The 22,346-nt window shown below is 48.5% G+C and overlaps 2 protein-coding genes across 2 annotated transcripts; one reads left to right on the forward strand and one right to left on the reverse strand.

Annotated features, from left to right (window-relative positions):
* Positions 1-1,578: 1,578 nt before the first annotated feature.
* Positions 1,579-14,579, reverse strand: LOC144602660 (zinc-binding protein A33-like). The gene is made up of 6 exons (XM_078415795.1): positions 14,169-14,579; positions 13,983-14,078; positions 12,901-13,134; positions 12,216-12,238; positions 12,010-12,128; positions 1,579-2,257 (listed from the first exon to the last, which is right to left on the reverse strand). The coding sequence occupies exons 1-6, from the start codon at positions 14,577-14,579 to the stop codon at positions 1,722-1,724; spliced, it is 1,419 nt and encodes a 472-aa protein (XP_078271921.1). The 3' UTR covers positions 1,579-1,721.
* A 4,526-nt stretch (positions 14,580-19,105) lies between these two features.
* Positions 19,106-21,022, forward strand: LOC144602843 (heat shock 70 kDa protein 1A-like). Its single transcript, XM_078415964.1, has one exon. It carries the CDS (start codon positions 19,106-19,108, stop codon positions 21,020-21,022), a length of 1,917 nt encoding a protein of 638 aa, XP_078272090.1.
* Positions 21,023-22,346: the final 1,324 nt, after the last annotated feature.

The raw sequence follows: 22,346 nt of genomic DNA on the forward strand, positions 1-22,346 counted from the left end.
GGTGCTTCTAATACTGCAATTGAAATCAACCCAAATGTCTTTGGAGAGTATCGCTTGCTTTTAAACTCTGTTTGTGAATATTCCTGTCTGCAAATTGACTCCTGCGTTTCAGTTGCCGTTCGTGGCTGCGCTTCAAAGAGATTTACGACTGTAAAGCACTCTGTGGTCTCCTAAAAGGGATGCGAGGACACTGTGCAAATGTAAAGCGGGTTGTTGCTGTACGCACTCGAACTCGGAGGGAATATTCCATTTCCGATGTGCAAACAGGGGTAGTGGTGAGACAAAGTAGCCGCGGGCTTGGAATGGACGTTGGTCACTCTTGTTTTCTCTGAAACGGAGACAGAGACGGCGAGAAAGCGAAGGGAAGAGTCGGGGCTCGAGCAGAGGAAAGTGGGAGCTGGTGGGGAAACTGGCAGTGAGGGAGATGAAGCGTTAATGCGGTGAACGAGAGCAGGAAGCAGCGCCGATACAGACATGATGTGTCTGAGAGAGAGGTGAGGGAGATGAAGCGTTAAATGCTGAGGCTCTATGAGGCGCTGGTCTGGTCGCATTTCAAATATCATGAGCAATTCTTGGCACCATATCTGAGGAAGGATGTGCAGGCTCTGGAGAGGATCCAGAGGAGGTTTACAAGAATGATCCCAGGAATGAGTATTTATTCACAAAATGCTGGAGTAACTCAGCAGGTCAGGCAGCATCTCGGGCGAGAAGGAATGGGCGACCATTCCTTCTCTCCCGAGATGCTGCCCGACCTGCTGAGATACTCCAGCATTTTGTGAATAAATACCTTCGATTTGTACCAGCATCTGCAGTTATTTTCTTATACTACCAGGAAGGAGTAAGTTAACATACGATGAGCGTTTGGCGACACTGGGACTATGTTCGCTGGAGTTTAGAAGAATGAGGGGGGACCTCATTGAAACATACAGAATAGTGAAAGGCTTGGATAGAGTGGATGTGGAGAGGATGTTTCCACTAGTGGGAGAGTCTAGGACTAGAGGTCATAGCCTCAGAATTAAAAGACGTTCTTTTAGGAAGAACATGAGGAGGAACTTCTTTCGTCAGCGGGTGGTGAATCGGTGGAATTCTTTGCCACAAAAGGCTGTGGAGCCCACAAGTCAGTTGATATATTTAAGGCAGAGACAGATAGATTCTTGATTAGTACGGGTGTCAGATATTACGGGTAGATGGCAGGAGAATGGGGTTAGGAGGGAGAGATAGATCAGCCATGATTGAATGGCGGAGTAGACGGTGGGCCGAATGGCCTAATTCTACCCCTACCACTTATGAACTTAATGCAGTGAACAAAATCAGGAAGCAGCAGCGATACAGAAGTGATGTAACTGAGGGAGAGGTGGGGGAGGGGTCTGGCGGTGACTGAATGAAGAATGATCTATGTATCGACGTCGAACTACAATCTTTAGAACCCGGGGGAGTTGTTTCAATCTTTATATTTTCACAAAAGTAATTTCTGTTCCGTTGCCGGACGCGGTTAACGCGTTAAAATGAACGGATCGACAGCTCTGATTTCAGTTGCAGTTTATTACACTCTTCCCACATTTACATTCCCCCTGGTTTTATTTCCGCGCTCACTGGGGTTTATACGACGAGGAATTTGGGGATTAAATGGGAGCCGTTCAGCGCCGACCTGTTGTCCACCGGGTTTCTGCCCCACAGCCCCTGAGCCCCGCTCCTGACGCCGGTCCCGGGACCCGACCCTTTTACACACCCGGAGCGGAACCGGAGCAGATTCCCAGCCACTTGTTTTCACCCCAATAAGGCCCGAAGAAAGGATAAAGTTTCTCCGTGAATTTATTCCCAGTGAAGGTGTGGAGATGGGACTTGGTGTCCGCGTCGTAAAATGAAACTGTCCCGGACTCGTAACTGAGATAAACTCCCACCCTCCCGGGGATGGGACGGGCGGGGAGACGGGATGGAGGGGAGGTGAATGCATCAAACCTGCCAAACCACCGCTTGATGCTCCAGACTCCAGTCTCCGGGGTCAGTGTGATCGGTCTCTTCCTCTCCACAGACTCTGCGGCGACTCCCAGACTCCAGCGCTCACTCCCCGCCACCTCCACCTCCCAGTAATGTCTCCCCGATGTGAATCCCTCCGATCCCAGCACACACACACTGTCTGTAAACCTCTTCCCGGTGTCAGGGAGAGTCCTCCGGGTCTTGGTCCATCTCACCCTCTTCCGATCCTCAGACACCTCGAGCTCCGGACCCGCTGTTTCCACATCCAAGGTGACGGAGACTGGGGGAGAAGCAGAGAATCAGAGAGTCCCCGGGGGTCGGGGGACTTGGGCCCCGGGACCGGGGGAGAGGCCGCTCGGCCTGAGGCACAGGCGGGTGGAAAACTGAAACCCTGTCCGGGATTTCACCCACAACCATATAACACCATACAACCATATAACAACTACAGCATGGAAACAGGCCTGTCCGGCCCTACCAGTCCACGCCGACCATTCTCCCTGACCTAGTCTCATCTACCTGCACTCAGACCATAACCCTCTAATCCCCTCCTATCCATATACCTATCCAATTTACTCTTAAATAATAAAATCGAGCCAGCCTCCACCACTTCCACCGGAAGCCCATTCCATACAGCCACCACCCTCTGAGTAAAGAAGTCCCCCCTCATGTTACCCCTAAACCTTTGTCCCTCAATTCTGAAGCTATGTCCCCTTGTTGGAATCTTCCCCACTCTCAAAGGGAAAAGCCTACCCACGTCAACTCTGTCCGTCCCTCTCAAAATTTTAAAAACCTCTATCAAATCCCCCCTCAACCTCCTACGCTCCAAAGAATAAAGACCCAACCTGTTCAACCTCTCTCTGTAGCCTAAGTGCTGAAACTCAGGCAACATTCTAGTAAATCTCCTCTGTACCCTCTCCATTTTGTCGACATCCTTCCTATAATTTGGCGACCAGAACTGCACACCATACTCCAGATTCGGCCTCACCAATGCCCTGTACAATTTCAACATTACATCCCAACTTCTATACTCAATGCTCTGATTTATAAAGGCAAGCATACCAAACGCCTTCTTCACCACCCTATCCACATGAGATTCCACCTTCAGGGAACAATGCACAGTTATTCCCAGATCCCTCTGTTCCACTGCATTCCTCAATTCCCTACCATTTACCCTGTACGTCCTATTTTGATTTGTCCTACCAAAATGCAGCACCTCACACTTATCAGCATTAAACTCCATCTGCCATCTTTCAGCCCACCCTTCCAAAAGGCCCAAGTCTCTCTGTAGACTTTGAAAATCTACCTCACTATCAACTACACCACCTATCTTAGTATCATCTGCATATTTACTAATCCAATTTGCCACACCATCATCCAGATCATTAATGTAAATGACAAACAACAGTGGACCCAACACAGATCCTTGGGGTACTCCACTAGACACTGGCCTCCAACCTGACATACAATTGTCAACCGTTACCCTCTGGTATCTCCCATTCAGCCATTGTTGAATCCATCTTGGCATTCATAGCAAGAGGATTTGAGTTTAGGAGCAGGGAGGTTCTGCTGCAGTTGTACAGGGCCTTGGTGAGACCGCACCTGGAGTATTGTGTGCAGTTTTGGTCTCCTAACCTGAGGAAAGACGTTCTTGCCTTAGAGGGAGTACAGAGAAGGTTCACCAGATTGATCCCTGGGATGGCGGGACTTACATATGAGGAAAGACTAGATAGACTGGGCTTGTACTCGCTGGAATTTAGAAGACTGAGGGGGGATCTTATAGAAACATATAAAATTCTTAAGGGGTTGGAGAGGCTAGATGCGGGAAAATTGTTCCCGATGTTGGGGGAGTCCAGAACCAGGGGTCACAGCTTAAGGATAAGGGGGAAGTCTTTTAGGACCGAGATGAGAAAACATTTCTTCACACAGAGAGTGGTGAGTCTGTGGAATTCTCTGCCACAGAAGGTAGTTGAGGCCAGTTCATTGGCTATATTTAAGAGGGAGTTAGATGTGGCCCTTTTTGCTAAAGGGATCAGGGGGTATGGAGAGAAGGCAGGTACAGGCTACTGAGCTGAATGATCAGCCATGATCATATTGAATGGCGGTGCAGGCTCGAAGGGCCGAATGGCCTACTCCTGCACCTATTTTCTATGTTTCTATGTTTCTATCTTGCAACCTCACTATTAATACCCAACGATTTAACCTTCTTAATCAACCTTCCATGTGGAACCTTGTCAAATGCCTTACTGAAGTCCATATAGACAACATCCACAGCCTTGCCCTTATCAATTTCCCTGGTAACCTCTTCAAAAAATTCAAGACGATTAGTCAAACATGACCTTCCACGCACAAATCCATGTTGACTGTTTCTAATCAGGCCTTGATTATCCAAATAATTATATATATTGTCCCTAAGTATCTTTTCCATTAATTTTCCCACCACAGACGTCAAACTAATAGGTCTATAATTGCTAGGTTTACTTTTAGAATATTTTTTAAACAAAGGCACAACATGCGCAATGCGCCAATCTTCCGGCACCATCCCCGTTTCTAATGACGTTTGAAATATTTCCGTCATAGCCCCTGCTATTTCTGCACTAGCTTCCCTCAATGTCCTAGGGAATATCCTATCAGGACCTGGAGACTTATCCACTTTTATATTTTTCAAAAGTGTCCGTACCTCCTCTTCTTTAATCCTCCTAATTTCCATCACTACTCTACTTGTTTCGCTTACCTCACATAATTCAATATCCTTCTCCTCGGTAAATACCGAAGAAAAGAAATTGTTTAATATCTCCCCCATTTCTTCCGGCTCAGCACATAGCTGTCCACTCTGACTCTCTAATGGACCAATTTTATCCCTCACTATCCTTTTGCTATTGACATATCTGTAGAACCCCTTGGGGTTTACTTTTACATTACTTGCCAAAGCAGCCTCATATCTTTTTTTCGCTTTTCTAATTTCCTTCTTAAGATTCCTTTTACATTCTTTATATTCCTCAAGAACCTCATTTACTCCCTGCCGCTTATATTTATTGTATATCTCCCTCTTTTTCCGAACCGTGTCCAATTTCCCTGGAAAACCACGGCTCTTTCAAATTATTATTCTTTCCTTTCCACCGAACAGGGACATAAAGACTCTGTACTCTCAAAATTTCACCTTTAAATATCCTCCATTTCTCTATTATATCCTTTTCATAAAACAAAAATTTCCATTTCACTCCTTTTAAATCCTTTCTCATCTCAAAATTAGCCTTTCTCCAATCCAAAATCTCAACCCTTGGTCCAGATTTGACCTTCTCCATAATGATATTGAAACTAATGGCATTGTGATCACTAGACCCAAAGTGCTCCTCAACACATACCTCCGTCACCTGACCCATCTCATTTCCTAACAAGAGGTCCAAAACTGCCCCTTCTCTGGTAGGCACCTCTACGTATTGCTGCAAAAAACTATCCTGCACACATTTTACAAACTCCAAACCATCCAGCCCTTTAACAGAATGTGATTCCCAGTCTATATACGGAAAATTGAAATCACCCACAATCACTACTCTGTGCTTACTACTAATATCTGCTATCTCCTTACATATTTGCTCTTCCAATTCTCGTTCCCTATTTGGCGGTCTATAATACACCCCTATAAGTGTTGCTAAACCTTTCTCATTTCTGAGTTCCACCCAAACAGCCTCCCTAATCGAGACTTCTAGTCTGTCCTGCCAAAGCACTGCTGTGATATCCTCCCTGACAAGCAATGCAACACCCCCACCTCTTGCCCCTCCGATTCTATCACATCTGAAACAATGAAATCCTGGAATATTTAATTGCCAATCGCAACCCTCCTGCAACCATGTTTCACTGATCGCCACAACATCATACTTCCAGATGTCAATCCAGGCTCTAAGCTCATCCACCTTTCTTACAATGCTCCTAGCATTAAAATATACACATTTAAGGGACCCATCATTTCTTATTCTCAGTTTATTTCTTTTCCCTTCTTTCTCTCCTACATATTGGGTCTGAGTGTTTCCCTTTTCTGCTTCCTGCCTCACACACTGCCTGTTAGCTATCTGTGTTTGAGTCCCTCCCCCCAACCGTACTAGTTTAAAGTCTCCGCAATTATTTTAGCAAATCTCCCCGCCAGGATATTGGTTCCCCTCAGGTTCAGATGCAACCTGTCCTTTTTGTACAGGTCATACTTCCCCCAGAAGAGGTCCCAATGACCCAGAAACTTGAAACCCTGCTCCCTGCACCAGTTCCTCAGCCACGTATTTATCCTCCACCTCACTCCATTCCTATTCTCACTATCGCGTGGCACAGGCAGTAAGCCTGAGATTATTGCTTTGGAAGTCCTTTTTTTTAACTCTCTTCCTAGCCCCCTAAATTCTCCTTTCAGGACCTCTTCCCTTATCCTACCTATATTGTTGGTACCTATATGTACCACGACCTCTGGCTCCTCTCCCTCCCCTTTCAGGATATCCTGGACACGCTCAGACACATCCCGGACACCGGCACCAGGGAGGCAAACCACCATCCGGGTCTCCCGACTGCGTCCACAGAAACGCCTATCTGACCCCCTCACTATAGAGTCCCCTATTACTATCGCTCTTCTCTTCCTTTCCCTACTCTTCTGAGCAACAGGGCCGGACTCCTTGCCAGAGGCCCGGGCACCGTCGCTGCCCCCAGGTAGGCTGTCCCCCCCAACAGTACTTAAACAGGAGTACTTATTTCCAAGGGGTACAGCCACCGGGGTACTCTCTATTCCCTGCCTCTGCTCCTTGCCCCCCCTAACAGTGACCCACTTGTCTACCTCCCGTGGTCTAGGAGTGACCACCTCTCTGTAACTCCTATCTATAACCTCCTCACTCTCCCTGATCAGACGGAGGTCATCAATCTGCCGCTCCAGGTTCCTAATACGGTCCCTTAGGATCCCCATCTCGTCGCACCTGGCGCAGATGTGGATGTCTGGAAGACTATCAGACTCCCAGATTCCCCACATCCGACACCCAGAACAAAAAAACTGCCCTGGCACTCATACTCCCCAAACAAAGCCCCGTGCTCGGTTACTAAACCTACTGCCCGGCCGCTGCTCCAACCGCTCCAACCGCCCACCCAAAAGAACTGAGTGATCTCCTGGGGGGGACAACAGACATCTCCCCCGGAGTTTTAATCCGGGGATGGAGAGAGGAATTTCGTGAGGCGGGGGAGGGTGGACGGGGAGGACGAGTGCGGAGAGTGAGGAGGATTGCGAGATTGCGGTGGTGAAGGAGAAAGTGAGGGGGGGGGGTGGCTATTCATACATGGAGGCAGATCGGAGCAAGAGGATATTGAGGTTAGCGGTAATTTGAGGTTAAAGAGGAGGTAGAGGTGCGTGGTGGGGTCGTCATGATCACAGTGAAAGGGGACAGACACGAGGGGCCAGATGACCTGCCCGTTTCTTTGAGTGGAGGGTGAGAGAGAGGGAAGGGTGGCTTGGACCATGGAAGGAAGCAGAGGTTGAATGATCGGGTGTTGGACAGAATGGGTGGAGACTTGTGGTTGTGGGGTTGCTGAAAGTGAGCGGATTCACGGGTGGATTTGATGGGTGTGTACAACTAACACACTGATCTCATTGTAAACCAATATATGAACTTCACTGAGGGACTTGACAATGTTCCGCATGTCCGTCAGGATAGTTTGTCTGTTTGTTTTTATGTTATGACTGTTTTTGTAAAGCGCTTTGAGCACTTGGCAAAGCGCTATATAAAATAAATGCTTATTATTATTATTATTATGTAAGGCTGGTCCAGAAAGCGAAGGCAGGTGGGATCCAAGACAAGCTGGTGAAATGGACCCATAATTGGCTTGGTGGTTGGAGGTGGAAGGTAGCGGTAGAAGGATGATTTTCTGCTTTTTGTTCGTACTTTTAGTTAAGGGTTCAGTGAGTTAAGGGTTGTGAGTTAAAGGTTCAGTGAGTTAAGGGTTCAGTGAGTTAAAGGTTCAGTGAGTTAAGGGTTCAGTGCTTTTTAGTAAAGGTACAGTTTAAAGGATTAAGAGGGATTTGATTTAATTTGGGGGTAAGACATGTCAGGTGAGATCGGCCCCGTGGAATGCTCATCCTGCAACATGTGGGAGATCAGGGATATTGTCGGTGTCCCTGATGAAGTGTGTCCAGCTGCAGCTCCTGGCAAACCGCATTGAACGGTTGGAGCTGCGGTTGGACTCATTCTGGAGCATCCACGATGCTGAGAAGGTCGTGAATAGCACGTACAGTGAGTTGGCCACACAACAGGTAAAAGATAAGCGGACAGAAAGGAAACGGGTGGCCACTAGCCAGCGTAGCAGTAGGCAGGTAGTACAGGAGTCCCCTGCGGTCATCTCCCTCCTAAACAGATATGCCATTTTGGATACTGTTGGGGGAGATGGCTCATCAGGGGAAGGCAGCAGCAGCCAAGTTCATGGCACCGTGGGTGGCTCTGCGGCAAAAGAGGGGAGGAAAAAGAGTGGAAGGGCTATAGTAATAGGGGATTCAATTGTAAGGGGAATAGATAGGCGTTTCTGCGGCCACAAACGAGACTCCAGGATGGTATGTTGCCTCCCTGGTGCAAGGGTCAGGGATATCTCTGAGCGGCTGCAGAACATTCTGGAGGGGGAGGGTGAGCAGCCAGTTGTCGTGGTGCACATTGGCACCAACGATTTAGGTAAAAAACGGGATGAGGTCCTAGAAGGTGAATTTAGAGAGCTAGGAGAAAAACTTAAAAGTAGGACCTCAAAGGTAATAATCTCTGGATTACTACCAGTGCCACGTGCTAGTCAGAGTAGGAATAGGAGAATATTTCAGATGAATACGTGGCTTGAAAAATGGTGCAAGGGGGAGGGATTCAAATTTTTAGGACATTGGAACCAGTTCTGGGAGAGGTGGGACCAGTACAAACAGGACGGTCTGCACCTGAGCTGGAATGGAACCAATGTCCTAGGGGGAGTGTTTGCTAGTGCTGTCGGGGAGGATTTAAACTAATGTGGCAGGGGGATGGGAGCAGGAGCAGAGAGACAGAGGGGTGTAAAATGAGGGTAGAAGCAACAGGTAGCAAGGTGAAAAGTAAAAGTGGCAGGCAGACAAATCCAGGGCAAAAATCAAAAAGGGCCACTTTTCAACATAATTGTATAAGGGGTAAGAGAGTTGTAAAAACAAGCCTGAAGGCTTTGTGTCTCAATGCAAGGAGTATACGTTAGAAGGTGGATGAATTAAATGTGGAGATAGTTATTAATGATTATGATATAGTTGGGATTACGGAGACATGGCTCCAGGGTGACCAAGGCTGGGAGCTCAACATCCAGGGATATTCTATATTCAGGCGGGATAGACAGAAAGGAAAAGGAGGTGGGGTAGCGTTACTGGTTAGAGAGGAGATTAAAGCAGTGGAAAGGAAGGACATTAGCTTGGAGGAAGTGGAATCGATATGGGTAGAGCTACGAAACACTAAGGGGCAGAAAACGCTAGTGGGAGTTGTGTACAGGCAACCTAACAGCAGTAGTGAGGTTGGGGATGGCATCAAGCAGGAAATTAGAAATGCGTGCACTAAAGGTGCAGCAGTTATAATGGGTGACTTCAATCTACATATATATTGGGTGAACCAAACTGGCAGGGGTGCTGAGGAAGAGGATTTCTTGGAATGTTTGAGAGATGGTTTTCTAAACCAACATGTCGAGGAACCAACGAGAGAACAGGCCATTCTAGACTGGGTATTGAGTAATGAGGAAGGGTTAGTTAGCAGTCTTGTTGTGCGAGGCCCCTTGGGCAAGAGTGATCATAATATGGTAGAGTTTTTCATTAGGATGGAGAGTGACAAAGTCGATACAGAAACAAGTGTTCTGAACTTAAAGAAAGGTGACTTTGAGGGTATGAGGCATGAATTGTCCAAGATAGACTGGCGATTGATGCTGAAAGGGTTGACGGTGGACATGCAATGGAAGGCATTTAAACGTCACATGGATGAACTACAACAAGTGTTCATCCCAGTTTGGCAAAAGAACAAACCAGGAAAGGTAGTGCATCCGTGGCTAACAAGGGAAATCAAGGATAGTATTAAAACAAAAGATGAAGCATACAGATTAGCCAGAAAAAGTAGCATACCAGAGGACTGGGAGAAATTCAGAGTCCAGCAGAGGAGGACAAAGGGCTTAATTAGGAAAGGGAAAATAGATTATGAGGGAAGACTGGCAAGGAACATAAAAACTGACTGCAAAAGCTTTTATAGATATGTCAAGAGAAAAAGATTAGTTAAGACAAATGTAGGTCCCTTGCAGTCGGAAGCAGGTGAATTGATCATAGGGAACAAGGAGATGGCAGACCAATTGAACAAATACTTTGGTTCTGTCTTCACTAAGGAAGACATAAACCGTCTGCCGGAAATAGCGGGGGACCGGGGGTCTGATGAGATGGAGGAACTGAGGGAAATCCAGGTTAGTCGGGAAGTGGTGTTAGGTAAATTAAATGGATTAAAGGCAGATAAATCCCCAGGGCCAGATAGGCTGCATCCCAGAGTGCTTAAGGAAGTAGCCTCAGAAATAGTGGATGCATTAGTGATAATTTTTCAAAACTCTTTAGATTCTGGAGTAGTTCCTGAGGACTGGAGGGTAGCTAATGTAACCCCACTTTTTAAAAAGGGAGGGAGAGAGAAAACGGGGAATTATAGACCAGTTAGCCTAACATCGGTAGTGGGGAAAATGCTAGAGTCAGTTATTAAAGATGTGATAGCATCACATTTGGAAAGTGGTGAAATCATCGGACAAAGTCAGCATGGATTTACCAAAGGCAAATCATGTCTGACGAATCTTATAGAATTTTTCGAGGATGTAACTAGTAGAGTGGATAAGGGAGAACCAGTCGATGTGTTATATCTGGACTTTCAGAAGGCCTTCGACAAGGTCCCACATAGGAGATTGGTGTACAAACTTAAAGCACACGGTATTGAGGGTTCAGTGTTGAGGTGGATAGATAATTGGTTGGCGGACAGGAAGCAAAGAGTAGGAATAAACGGGTCCTTTTCGTAATGGCAGGCAGTGACTAGTGGGGTACCGCAAGGCTCAGTGCTGGGACCCTAGTTATTTACAGTGTATATTAATGATTTGGACGAGGGAATTGAATGCATCATCTCTAAGTTTGCGGATGACACGAAGCTGGGTGGCAGTGTTAGCTGCGAGGAGGATGCTAGGAGGCTGCAGAGTGACTTGGATAGATTAGGCGAGTGGGCAAATGCATGGCAGATGCAATATAATGGGGATAAATGTGAGGTTATCCACTTTGGCGGCAAGAACAGGCAAGCAGAGTATTACGTGAATGGATAGACTGGGCTTGTACTCGCTGGAATTTAGAAGACTGAGGGGGGATCTTATAGAAACATATAAAATTCTTAAGGGGTTGGAGAGGCTGGATGCGGGAAGATTGTTCCCGATGTTGGGGGAGCCCAGAACCAGGGGTCACAGCTTAAGGATAAGGGGGAAGTCTTTTAGGACCGAGATGAGAAAACATTTCTTCAAATAGAGAGTGGTGAGTCTGTGGAATTCTCTGCCACAGAAGGTAGTTGAGGCCAGTTCATTGGCTATATTTAAGAGGGAGTGAGATGTGGCCCTTTTTGCTAAAGGGATCAGGGGGTATGTAGAGAAGGCAGGTACAGGCTACTGAGCTGGATGATCAGCCATGATCATATTGAATGGCGGTGCAGGCTCGAAGGGCCGAATGGCCTACTCCTGCACCTATTTTCTATGTTTCTATGATATTTCTGCCTGGAGGTCTGTGACTGGTGGTGTGTATCACAGATCGGTGCTGCAACCTTTGCCGTTTATTTTATATTTTCGTGGCTTGGGTGTGAATGTAGGAGGTGTATATAGTACGTTTGTGGAGAATGGGAATTGTTATGGGTTGTGAGGAAGTCTGTCAAAGTTTGCAACAAGATCTCGGCTGGATCATCGAAACATTATTTTCATGCGGGGATATCACTTCTGGAGAACACAGTTTTCTTCACACAAAGAGTTGTTAAGAGGTATCAGTTTTACCTCGCTTGATGATATCAGATGTTTCTCTCAATGCCATGTTGTAGAAAAAGGTGAGATCAAACGTTTCAATTGGCAACGCGTCATCTACCACCAACATTGGTTTGGCTTCATCACTAAACCTGCAAATATTTAACAGCTGGTTATAAACTGAGCATTTGCACTGTTCTTTTAAAACATATGTTGTTTCAGTCAAAAGCATGTCCTACCTCGTCTTGCGACCAGCTACCTCCTGAAATAAATAAAACACAAATGTCAATAGACTGAGGTGGATCGTCATGATCCCGACAGCGGGTGTTTCGCCAAATTGCTACAAAAAAACCCACTGATAATTCCCATTTCCAAACTCTTTGCCTGTGCCACACAGGCATGAAGTGGATATTCTGGTAGAGACATCGAACACGGGGGAAAGCATTAGGAATGTTGATGAAAATAGGCGCGATCATGCAACCTACGAGTCAGACCGGGCAGGTCGTGGGATTTTACCTGGAGAAGATGTCACAGAAATTTGGATGGAATATTTTAGGATCAGCGTCGGATTTAAATGGGCGGGGGATAGAAAAATTATCACTACTTGTGGGGGGAGCAAAAATCAAAGCTGAAATGTAAGATGACCTTTTGATAAATTCCATAAGAAATGCAGCAAAGAGAATGTGGAACTCACGGGACGGCCTGAAGACAATATTGCAGATAAAGGTAAGTTGAAGTGGGATGAATACATGAGGATTCCTGGAATTTGGGGCATTGCTGTAGGATGTGGTGAGTAGTTGGAACAGATGGAACATTGACCCAGTTCTGAATTACTGGTAAATGCGGCATTTATTTCAGAAATTAAAACCCACCATTTTGTAACTGTGCATTTTCACTTCACCAAACTGTAGTGTAACCCCTCACCTTCAGAAATATCACGCCGTCCTTGTGATCTATCTGTTCCTGTAACTTTGAGAGTTCCTCCTGAATGGACTTTAAATTCTCTTGAATCTTTTGAAGATTTTTCTCCATTGTTTTTACAAGCTTCTTCTCTTCCTCCTGGATCTCTTCCAGTAAGCACTGCTCTTTCTCAGTGAGAATCTGGTGCAGTTCAGCAAACTGGGATGTGATCTGTGTCTGAAGGTTGTGTGACTCTTCCTGTCAGATGAAAATTCAAAATCGATATATTGTGTTCCCTCATGACATGGAATGTGACATTTGGCTAGTCAATGTCGAGTCCTGCAGTGCAGACCAACATGTCCATGCCGGGCTCTGTACGTATCTACACTAATTCCATTTACATTTATTTAATCCATTGCTTTCATTACCTGGGCAATTCAAGAGCTCGGCTTAATAAGTCTGAAATAGTTGGTGAAAGTAATGTACAAGCACATCATTCCCATTTCCCCAGTACAATTCCCTGCAACCTGTTCCATTTCATGTGTCCATTAACCCTCATTGGACAGAACCAGGTCACTAGGACTAGCAGACAGCAGCACCACTTAGAATGACATACTTCACAGATTCATACAGCAAGGGGTGTTAGATACCGACCAAGACGCTCCATCTGCGCTATTTCCACCAGTCCGCATTTGGCCCAGATAGTTCTAAAACTTTTCTCTCCAGGAATTTATTCAAAGACGTTTAAACTGTTGTTATGGTACCTGACTCAACTACCTCCTCTGGCAGCTTGTTCCATATACCCACTGCCAAAGTTGCTCTTAATGTCCGTATTAACCCTGTTCCCTCTCACCTTAAACCAATGCCCTCGCAATCTCGATGCCCTACTGAGTATTCACCCGAACATTTCGTTTCATGATATTATACACCTGCAATAGATCATTATTCAGACTCCTGCACTCCACTTGGTAAAGTCCTTGTCTGCCCAACCTCTCCCAATAGCTCGGGCCCTCGACCACTGAGCTCTATACAGGTGCCCACTTATTACACGCAACACAGGGATTGAATCTACACAAAAACTTTAAATCAATAAGACAAAGCCTCACCTGAACTCCAGAAATGCTCTCTTCCTGGAGCTGTTCCATGTTTTCGATGTCTGATTTCTTTTCTGTGAGAGATTCGAAAGATGATTCCACCTGATCCTGGGGTTGGGTTTCAGATCAGAGAATGAACATGTCAGACAATAAAGAATAGATTACACAATGATATGATCAAAATCTATTTGCTTTTACCTTGTAGAATTCAACAGCTTCATCTACCGGCATGAAGCTGTGAGACTTGTGTTCCCGCCCAGCTGCACAAATCACACAGATCAGTTTCTTGTCCGTTTCACAAAACAGCTTCAGTTCTTCCTGATGTTTCTCGCAGTGAAGTTTACTTTCCTTCTCTGGCCGATTCAGGCTCAGTGTTCGAGCTTTCTCAGCTAGTCTCGCCAAGGCCCGATTTACTTTGAGGGTGCGGTCTGTAAACTCCTCTCTACATTCCGGGCAGGGGTTTCTGTCCTCCCGGTCCCAACTCTGTGTGATACAGGAGCGGCAGAAGTTGTGTCCACACTCCAGTATAACCGGATCGGTGAAGAAATCCAGGCAGATGGGACAAACTGCCTCCTCGGTCCAACTCTCGACCTGGTCTTTCGCAGCCATTTTAACTCCGCCAGTTCCTGGTTCAAAATCCTCTCACTGACGTGGAGCTGCTGACCAACCCCTGCAGTAGCGCGAGTGTCCATTGCCTTCCCGGGCAATGAATGCTATTTGACAATAGACAATAGGTTCAGGAGGAGGCCACTCGGCCCTTCGAGCCAGCACCGCCATTCACTGTGACCATGGCTGATCATCCACAATCAGTACCCCGTTCCTGCCTTCTTCCCATACCCCCTGACTCCGCTATCATTAAGAGCTCTATCTATCTCTCTCTTGAAAGCATCCAGGGAATTGGCCTCCACTGCCTTCTGAGGCAGAGAGTTCCACAGCTTCAAAACTCTCTGAGTGAAAAAGTTTTTCCTCATTTCCTTATTCTTAAACTATGGCCCCTGGTTCTGGACTTCCCCAACATCGGGAACATGTTTCCTGCCTCTAGCGTGTCCAATCCCTTAATAATGTTATATGTTTCAATAACACACCCTCCCATCCTTCAAAATTCCAACGTCTACAAGCCCAGTTGCTCCAGTGTTTCAACATACGACAGTCCCGCCATTCCGCGAATTAACCTGGCGAACCTACGCAGCACGCCCTCAATAGCAAGAATGTCCTTCCTCAAATTTGGGGACCACAAATGCACACAGCACAAGATGACTTTGAAGGGATGTGGGAAGAGAGAAATAATCAGCAAGTGGAATCAGAGCTGTCGATCCGTTCATTTCAACGCGTTAACCGCGTCACTTCTTGCTCTAGCCACTAGATGGCAGCAACGCCACGTGGTGCGACCACAGACCAGCTGTAACTTTGAGAATCAACTTTGACAATTGCAGAAACAGCTGGAATCTGATTTAATAAGTGACTTTTGTCACCTGTTACCACACCTGCGAACCAAACCACATGTATGGCTTAAAATGTGGAATAAAAGCAGAAATTGCCCCCAAAACTCAGCAGGTCAGGCAGCATCTGCAAGTTGAAACAGACCTTACATTTCAATAAACAACAGACAATAGGTGCAAGAGTAGGCCATTCGGCCCCTCGAGCCAGCACCGCCATTCAATGTGATCGTGGCTGATCATTCACAATCAGTTCCTGCCTTTTCCCCATACCCCCCTGACTCCGCTATCATTAAGAGCTCTATCTCGCTCTCTCTTGAAAGCATTCAGAGAATTGGCCTCCACTGCCTTCTGAGGCAGAGAATTCCACAGATTTACAACTCTCTGACTGTAAAAAGATTTTCCTCGCCTCCTTTCTAAATGGACTACCCCTTATTCTTAAACTGTGGCCCCTGGTTCTGGACTCCCCCAACATTGGGAACACGTTTCCTGCCTCTAGCGTGTCCAATCCCTTAATAATCTTATATGTTTCACCAATGCCCCACCAATCCTTCTAAATTCCAAAGTATACAAGCCCAGTTGCTCCAGTGTTTCAACATACGACAGTCCCGCCATTCCGGGAATTAACCTGGCGAACCTGCGCAGCACTCTCTCAATAGCAAGAATATCCTTCCTCAAATTTGGGGTCCAAAAATGCACACAGCACAAGACGAATTTGAAGCTGGGTAGGGAAGGGATGGAGAGGGGGGGGGGGGGGGATTCAGGAGTTACTTGCAGTTAAGAGAAATCAATATTCGTGCCACTGGGATTGAAATTGCCCAAGCGAAATATGAGGTTCTGTTCCTCTAATTTGCGTTTCGTCTCACTCTAACAATGGAGGAGGCCTAGGACAAAAAGGTCAGTGTTATGTCAGGCCCAGCGCAAATTGGAGGAACAGCACCTCATATTTCGCTTGGGCAGTTTACACCCCAGCGGTATGAACATTGACTTCTCTAACTTCAGATCGCCCCTGCTTTCCCTCTCCATCCCCTCCCCCTTCCCAGTTCTCCCACCAGTGTTACTGTCTCCGACTACATTCTATCTTTGTCCCGACCCCCTCCCCCTGACATCAGTCTGCAGAAGGGTCTCGAACCGAAACGCCACCCGTTCCTTCTCTCCCGAGCTGCTGCCTGACCCGCTGAGTTACTCCAGCATTTCGTGTCTGTCAACTTTGGCCCTCTTGAATTGGCTGCCATTTTCCCCAAAATAAACTTTATTCAAAAGAAAACATACATACAAAACAAAACAAGACAAAAAAAAATCCGTGAAAGCTCTTCATACATGGTCAGTATCTGTACATTTAATGGTGTTATTGACTTGGACTTCTGAATATCCATCGCCGATCGTTCTAGAGAATACGCGTGCAAAAACGCAACAACTCGTCCAAAGGTTGCAGTTAGTCTGATCGGGCGAAAATAACTCGTTATCATCTCCCCACTATCTGCATAACTCGTTATCACCAATCCCGCAGCCAACAATAGACCACTGCGGGCTCCATCTTGCGCATCTTCCACTAATTTGTCCTCAGTCCCGCCACTATCTCTCGCTCCCCTTTCCCCTGATTCTCAGTCTGAAGAAGGGTGTCAAGCCGAAAGGTCACCTGCTACTTTTCACCAGGGATGCTACCTGACGCGCTGCGTTACTCCAGCTTTTGATGTCCATCTTCAAAGAACTGCAGGTGCCGGTTTACACCAGTAGACTCACTCAGCGGGTCGGACAGCATCTCTGGAAGAAGGGTGCGGACCCGAAACGTCACCCATCCTCTTTCTCCAGCGATGCTGCCTGGCCCACTGACTTACTCCGGCACTTGTGTCCAAGTTAGTTCATAAGTTCATAAGGGATGGGAGCAGAATTGCGCCATTCGGCCCGTCAAGTCTACTCCGCCATTCAACCCTGGCTGATCTATCTTCCCCTCTCAACCCAATTCTCCTGCCGCCTCATCAAAACCGCCAGCCGCCTGACTGATCAAGAGACTAATTTGAAACGCGGATACATAGATACATAGACAAGCGGTGCAGGAGTAGACCATTCGGCCCTTCGAGCCACCACCGCCATTCAATGTGATCATGGCTGATCATCCACAATCAGTACCCCGTTCCTCTCGATACCCCTTGATTCCGCTAGCCCTAAGAGTTCTATCTAACTCTCCTTTAAATCCATCCAGTGAATCGGCCTCCACTACCTTCTGAGGCAGAAAATTCGACAAATCCCCAACTCTCTGGGTGAAAAAGTTTTTCCTCATCTCAGTTCTAAATGGCCTACTCCTTATTCTTAAACTGTGTGTGGCGCCCCTGGTTCTGGACTCCCCCAACATCGGGAACATGTTTCCTGCATCTCGCCTGTCCAACCCCTTAATAATGTTACATGTTTCTGTAAGATCCCCTCTCATCAACAGACAATAGACAATAGGTGCAGGAGCAGGCCATTCGACCCTTCGAGCCAGCACCGCCATTCAATGTGATCATGTCTCAATCAGTACCCCGTTCCTGCCTTCTCCCCATACCCCCTGACTCAGCTATCCTTAAGAGCTCTATCTAGCTCTCTCTTGAATGCATCCTTCTAAGTTCCAGTGAATACAAGCCCCAGTCGTCCCACTCGGGGTACTGATTGAGAACGGTGTACTGATTGTGAATGATCAGCCATGATAACATTGAATGGCGGTGCTGGCTCGAAAGGCCGAATGGTCTCCTCCTGCACCTATTGTCTATTGTCTATTGTCTACTCTTTCATCAAAAGATAGACCCGAGACTTCACCCATTCCTGCTCTGCGGAGTTGCTGCCTGCCCCGCCGAGTTCCTTGGGTCTAAGTTGGGGCGGCACGGTGGCGCAGCGGTAGAGTTGCTGCTTTACAGCGAATGCAGCGCCGGAGACTCAGGTTCGATCCTGACTACGGGTGCTATACTGTACGGAGTTTGTACGTTCTCCCCGTGACCTGCGTGGGTTTTCTCCGAGATCTTCGGTTTCCTCCCATACTCCAAAGACGTACAGGTTTGTAGGTTAATTGGCTGGGCAAATGTTTTTTTTTTTAATTGTCCCTAGTGGGTGTAGGATAGTGTTAGTGTGCGGGGATCTCTGGGCGGCGCGGACCCGGTGGGCCGAAGGGCCTGTTTCTGCGCTGTATCTCTAAATCTAAATTTAAATCTAAATCTAAGTTTGTTCGTACGTTCATGAAGGATAAGAGCAGAATTGCGCTATTCGGCCCGTCATGTCCACTCCGCCATTCAATCGTGGCTGCTCCATCTTCCCCTCTCAACCCAATTCCCCTGCCTCCTCACCACAGCCTCACCTTGGTGTCCATCTTCGGATGAAACCAGCATCTGCGAGGAGCAGACCTCCTGTTTCCCGCCGCTCCGCCTGCAACAATTTGGCGCCCCTTTGTGACATGGAATGTTGCTACCAGCCGGTTCCCATGGCAACAGGGTAGCGCCGTCGGCCATTGGCCGCGGCCTAGTCACCACGTTCCGGTCAAAGTGACACCTCGGCCGCAATTGACACAGCGACGTCTATTCGGTGGGAAAATCCCGGCATGGCGCCGCGGGTCTCAATGTGAACCGCCCAGCGAGGGGACGGGCGACGACGGGACAGAGGGGATCTTCTGGGAACACCGGTACCTGCCCCTGCTCGGCCGGAAGAGACGGGAAAGGGTAAAATAGAAACGAAATGTTAACGGCCGTCGGCATCGACCTGGGCACCACCTACTCCCGCGTCGGCGTCTTCCAGCACGGCAAGGTGGAGATCGTGGCCAACGACCAGGGCAACCGCATCACCCCCAGCTACGTGGCCTTCAACGACACCGAGAGGCTCATCGGCGACGCGGCCAAGAACCAGGTGGCCATGAACCCGGCCAACACCGTCTTCGACGCCAAGAGGCTCATCGGGAGGAGGTTCGACGACCCAGTGGTCCAGTCCGACATGAAGCACTGGCCCTTCCAGGTGGTGAGCGACGCTGGGAAGCCCAAGGTGAAGGTGGAGTACAAGGGGGAGGAGAAAACTTTCTACCCGGAGGAGATCTCGGCCATGGTGCTGACCAAGATGAAGGAGGTCGCCGAGGCTTACCTGGGCTACAATGTCACCAACGCTGTTATCACCGTGCCCGCTTACTTCAATGACTCCCAGCGGCAGGCAACCAAAGATGCCGGCGTGATCGCTGGTCTCAATGTCCTGCGTATCATCAACGAACCGACTGCAGCTGCCATTGCCTACGGCCTGGACAAGAAGGGCAGTGGGGAGCGCAATGTCCTCATCTTTGACCTGGGTGGTGGCACCTTCGACGTGTCCATCCTCACAATCGACGCCGGTATCTTTGAAGTGAAGTCAACAGCCGGCGATACCCACCTGGGTGGAGAGGACTTTGACAATCGCATGGTCAACCACTTCATTGAGGAGTTCAAGCGCAAAGACCTAAAGGACATCAGCCAGAACAAGCGGGCGGTGAGGAGGCTGCGGACAGCCTGCGAGGTGGCAAAGAGAACACTGTCTTCCACCACCCAGACTAACGTTGAGATTGACTCTCTGTTTGAGGGCATTGACTTGTACACCTCAATCACCAGAGCTCGTTTTGAGGAACTGAACTCCGACCTGCTCCGAGGCACTCTGGAGCCAGTGGAGAAAGCCCTGACAGATGCCAAGTTGGACAAGTCTCAGATCCATGAAATTGTCCTGGTCGGGGGCTCCACCCGCATCCCCAAGATCCAGAAGATGCTGAAAGAGTTCTTCGACGGCTGGGAGCTGAACAAGAGCATCAACCCTGACGAGGCGGCGGCCTACGGGGCGGCTGTCCAGGCGGCCATCCTGATGGGGGACCAGTCGGAGAACATCCAGGGTCTGCTTCTGCGAGATGTCACTCCGTGGTCGCTGGGTCTGGAGACGGCGGGCGGCGTCATGACCACCCTGATCGAGCGGAACACCGCCGTGCCAGCCAGACGGACGCTGATGTTCACCACTGAGGTTGACAACCAAGCCGGGGTCTTGATCTGGGTGTACGAGGGCGAGAGACCGATGAGCCGCGACAACAACCGCTTGGGCCAATTTTACCTCCGGCCGATTCCCGCTGCCCCTCGGGGAGTGCCGCAGCTGGAAGTCGCCTTCGAGGTGGACGCCGACGGCATCTTGGGCGTGTCGGCCGTGGACCGGAGGGGCGGGGAGCAGGGCGCGGTCGCCATTGCCGCCGTCAACGACAAGGGCAGGTTGAGCCGGGAAGAGGTGGAGAGGTTGGCGCAAGACTGCGGGAGGCGCAAGGAGCAAGAGGAGCGGCTGCGGGACAGGGAAGCGGCCAAGAACTCCCTGGCGTGCTTCGCCCTCCGCATGAAGAGCTCGGCGCACGGCGAGAAATGCAAAGGGAAGATCAACGAGGAAGACAAGAGGAGGGTGTTCGAGGCATGCAACGCCGCCATCTCCTGGCTGGAGTCGAGCCAGCAGGCGGAGAAAGAAGACGCGGACAGCCGGTTGAGAGACCTGGAAAATATCTGTAACCCCATCATCTTCGGACCGCAGCGGGCGGACATGCCGTCTGGATTTGGGGCGCAGGCTGGGAAAGGAGACTCTTTCAGTGGACCGACAATTTATGAGGTCGACTGACCATCTACCCCCGTGTTCTGCATCTCTCCTCTCCCCACCCCCCAAAATCTTTCATTTTTCTGGAAGAATTCTGGAAGAATTTTAGCCGCCCACTGGACGGATTATACTTTGCGGCCACGAACTACTTGACTTGTAAGGATAACCAAACGGTCTGTCTTAAATGAGTTCCTCATCTTCCCCATATTACGGAGATGTTAGCAAAGTTAAGGTTCTTGCTTGCATCGTCTTGTTTTAAACGGGCCTTTGGAAAATACCACTAACCTTGGTGCTTAGTTTCTTAAGGTTAATCAGCGAAATTCTGTGCCAATGTTCTGTTGAGAGATGCGGCGCAGATACAGGCTCTTCGGCCCACCAAGTCCGCGCCGGCCCCACGGTCCAATGCACACCAGCGCCATCCTGCACACCAGGGGCATTTTTTTAATTTAATTTTGCCGACACGACACCTGCACGTCTTTGGAGCGTGTGGGCTCCCGGGGAAACCCACGCCGGTAAGATAGAAAGACAGAAACATGGAAAATAGGTGCAGGAGGAGGCCACTTGGCCCTTCCAGCCAGCGCCGCCATTCATTGTGATCACGGCTGATCATCCACAATCAGTAACCCGTCCCCTGCCTTCTCCCCATATCCCTTGATATGGCCCACGAGCCCCTCGAGCTCTGTCTAACGCTCTTTTAAATTCATCCAGTGAATTGTCCTCCACTGCCCTCCGCGGCGGAGAATTAACAGGGAGAACATACAAAGTCCGTACAGACAAGCACCCGTTGTTGGGATCGAACCCGGGTCTCTGGCACTGCAAGGCGGTGACTCTGCCACCAAAAGCGAGCTAAATGCCACCTTTACCTATAACTATAGCGAGCATTTGCCACATATGTACTCTGTATTTTTGCACCTTAGTTTAGTTTATTTTGTATCTATCTTAAGTCCGATTAAAGGTAGTTCGGTCGCCTCCAATGAGGTAGATGGGAGGCCAGGACGGTTCTCTGCTTGGTGAGAGGACGGTTCAGTTGTCTGATAACTGCTGGGAAGAGGTCTTCCCCTCCTCCCATATATTTTTTTTATTGGAGAGGTGGTGCAGCAGATTGAGGTGACTGGGGTTCGATCCCCCGCCCCGAGAGAGAAGAGAGAGAGAGAGAGAGAGAGAGAGAGAGAGAGAGAGAGAGAGAGAGAGAGAGAGAGAGAGAGAGAGAGAGAGAGAGAGAGAGAGAGAGGGAGAGGGAGAGAGCGAGAGCGAGAGAGAGAGAGAGAACAGATTGGTGCATTCAATGTTCAGCGGAGGATCACCACCAAATCCGTCTTCCCCAAACTCAAGTCAGGCCGGAGCTAAA

The sequence above is a fragment of the Rhinoraja longicauda genome, chromosome 19 (assembly GCF_053455715.1).
Source record: "Rhinoraja longicauda isolate Sanriku21f chromosome 19, sRhiLon1.1, whole genome shotgun sequence".
In the NCBI taxonomy this organism is placed as follows: domain Eukaryota; kingdom Metazoa; phylum Chordata; class Chondrichthyes; order Rajiformes; family Arhynchobatidae; genus Rhinoraja; species Rhinoraja longicauda.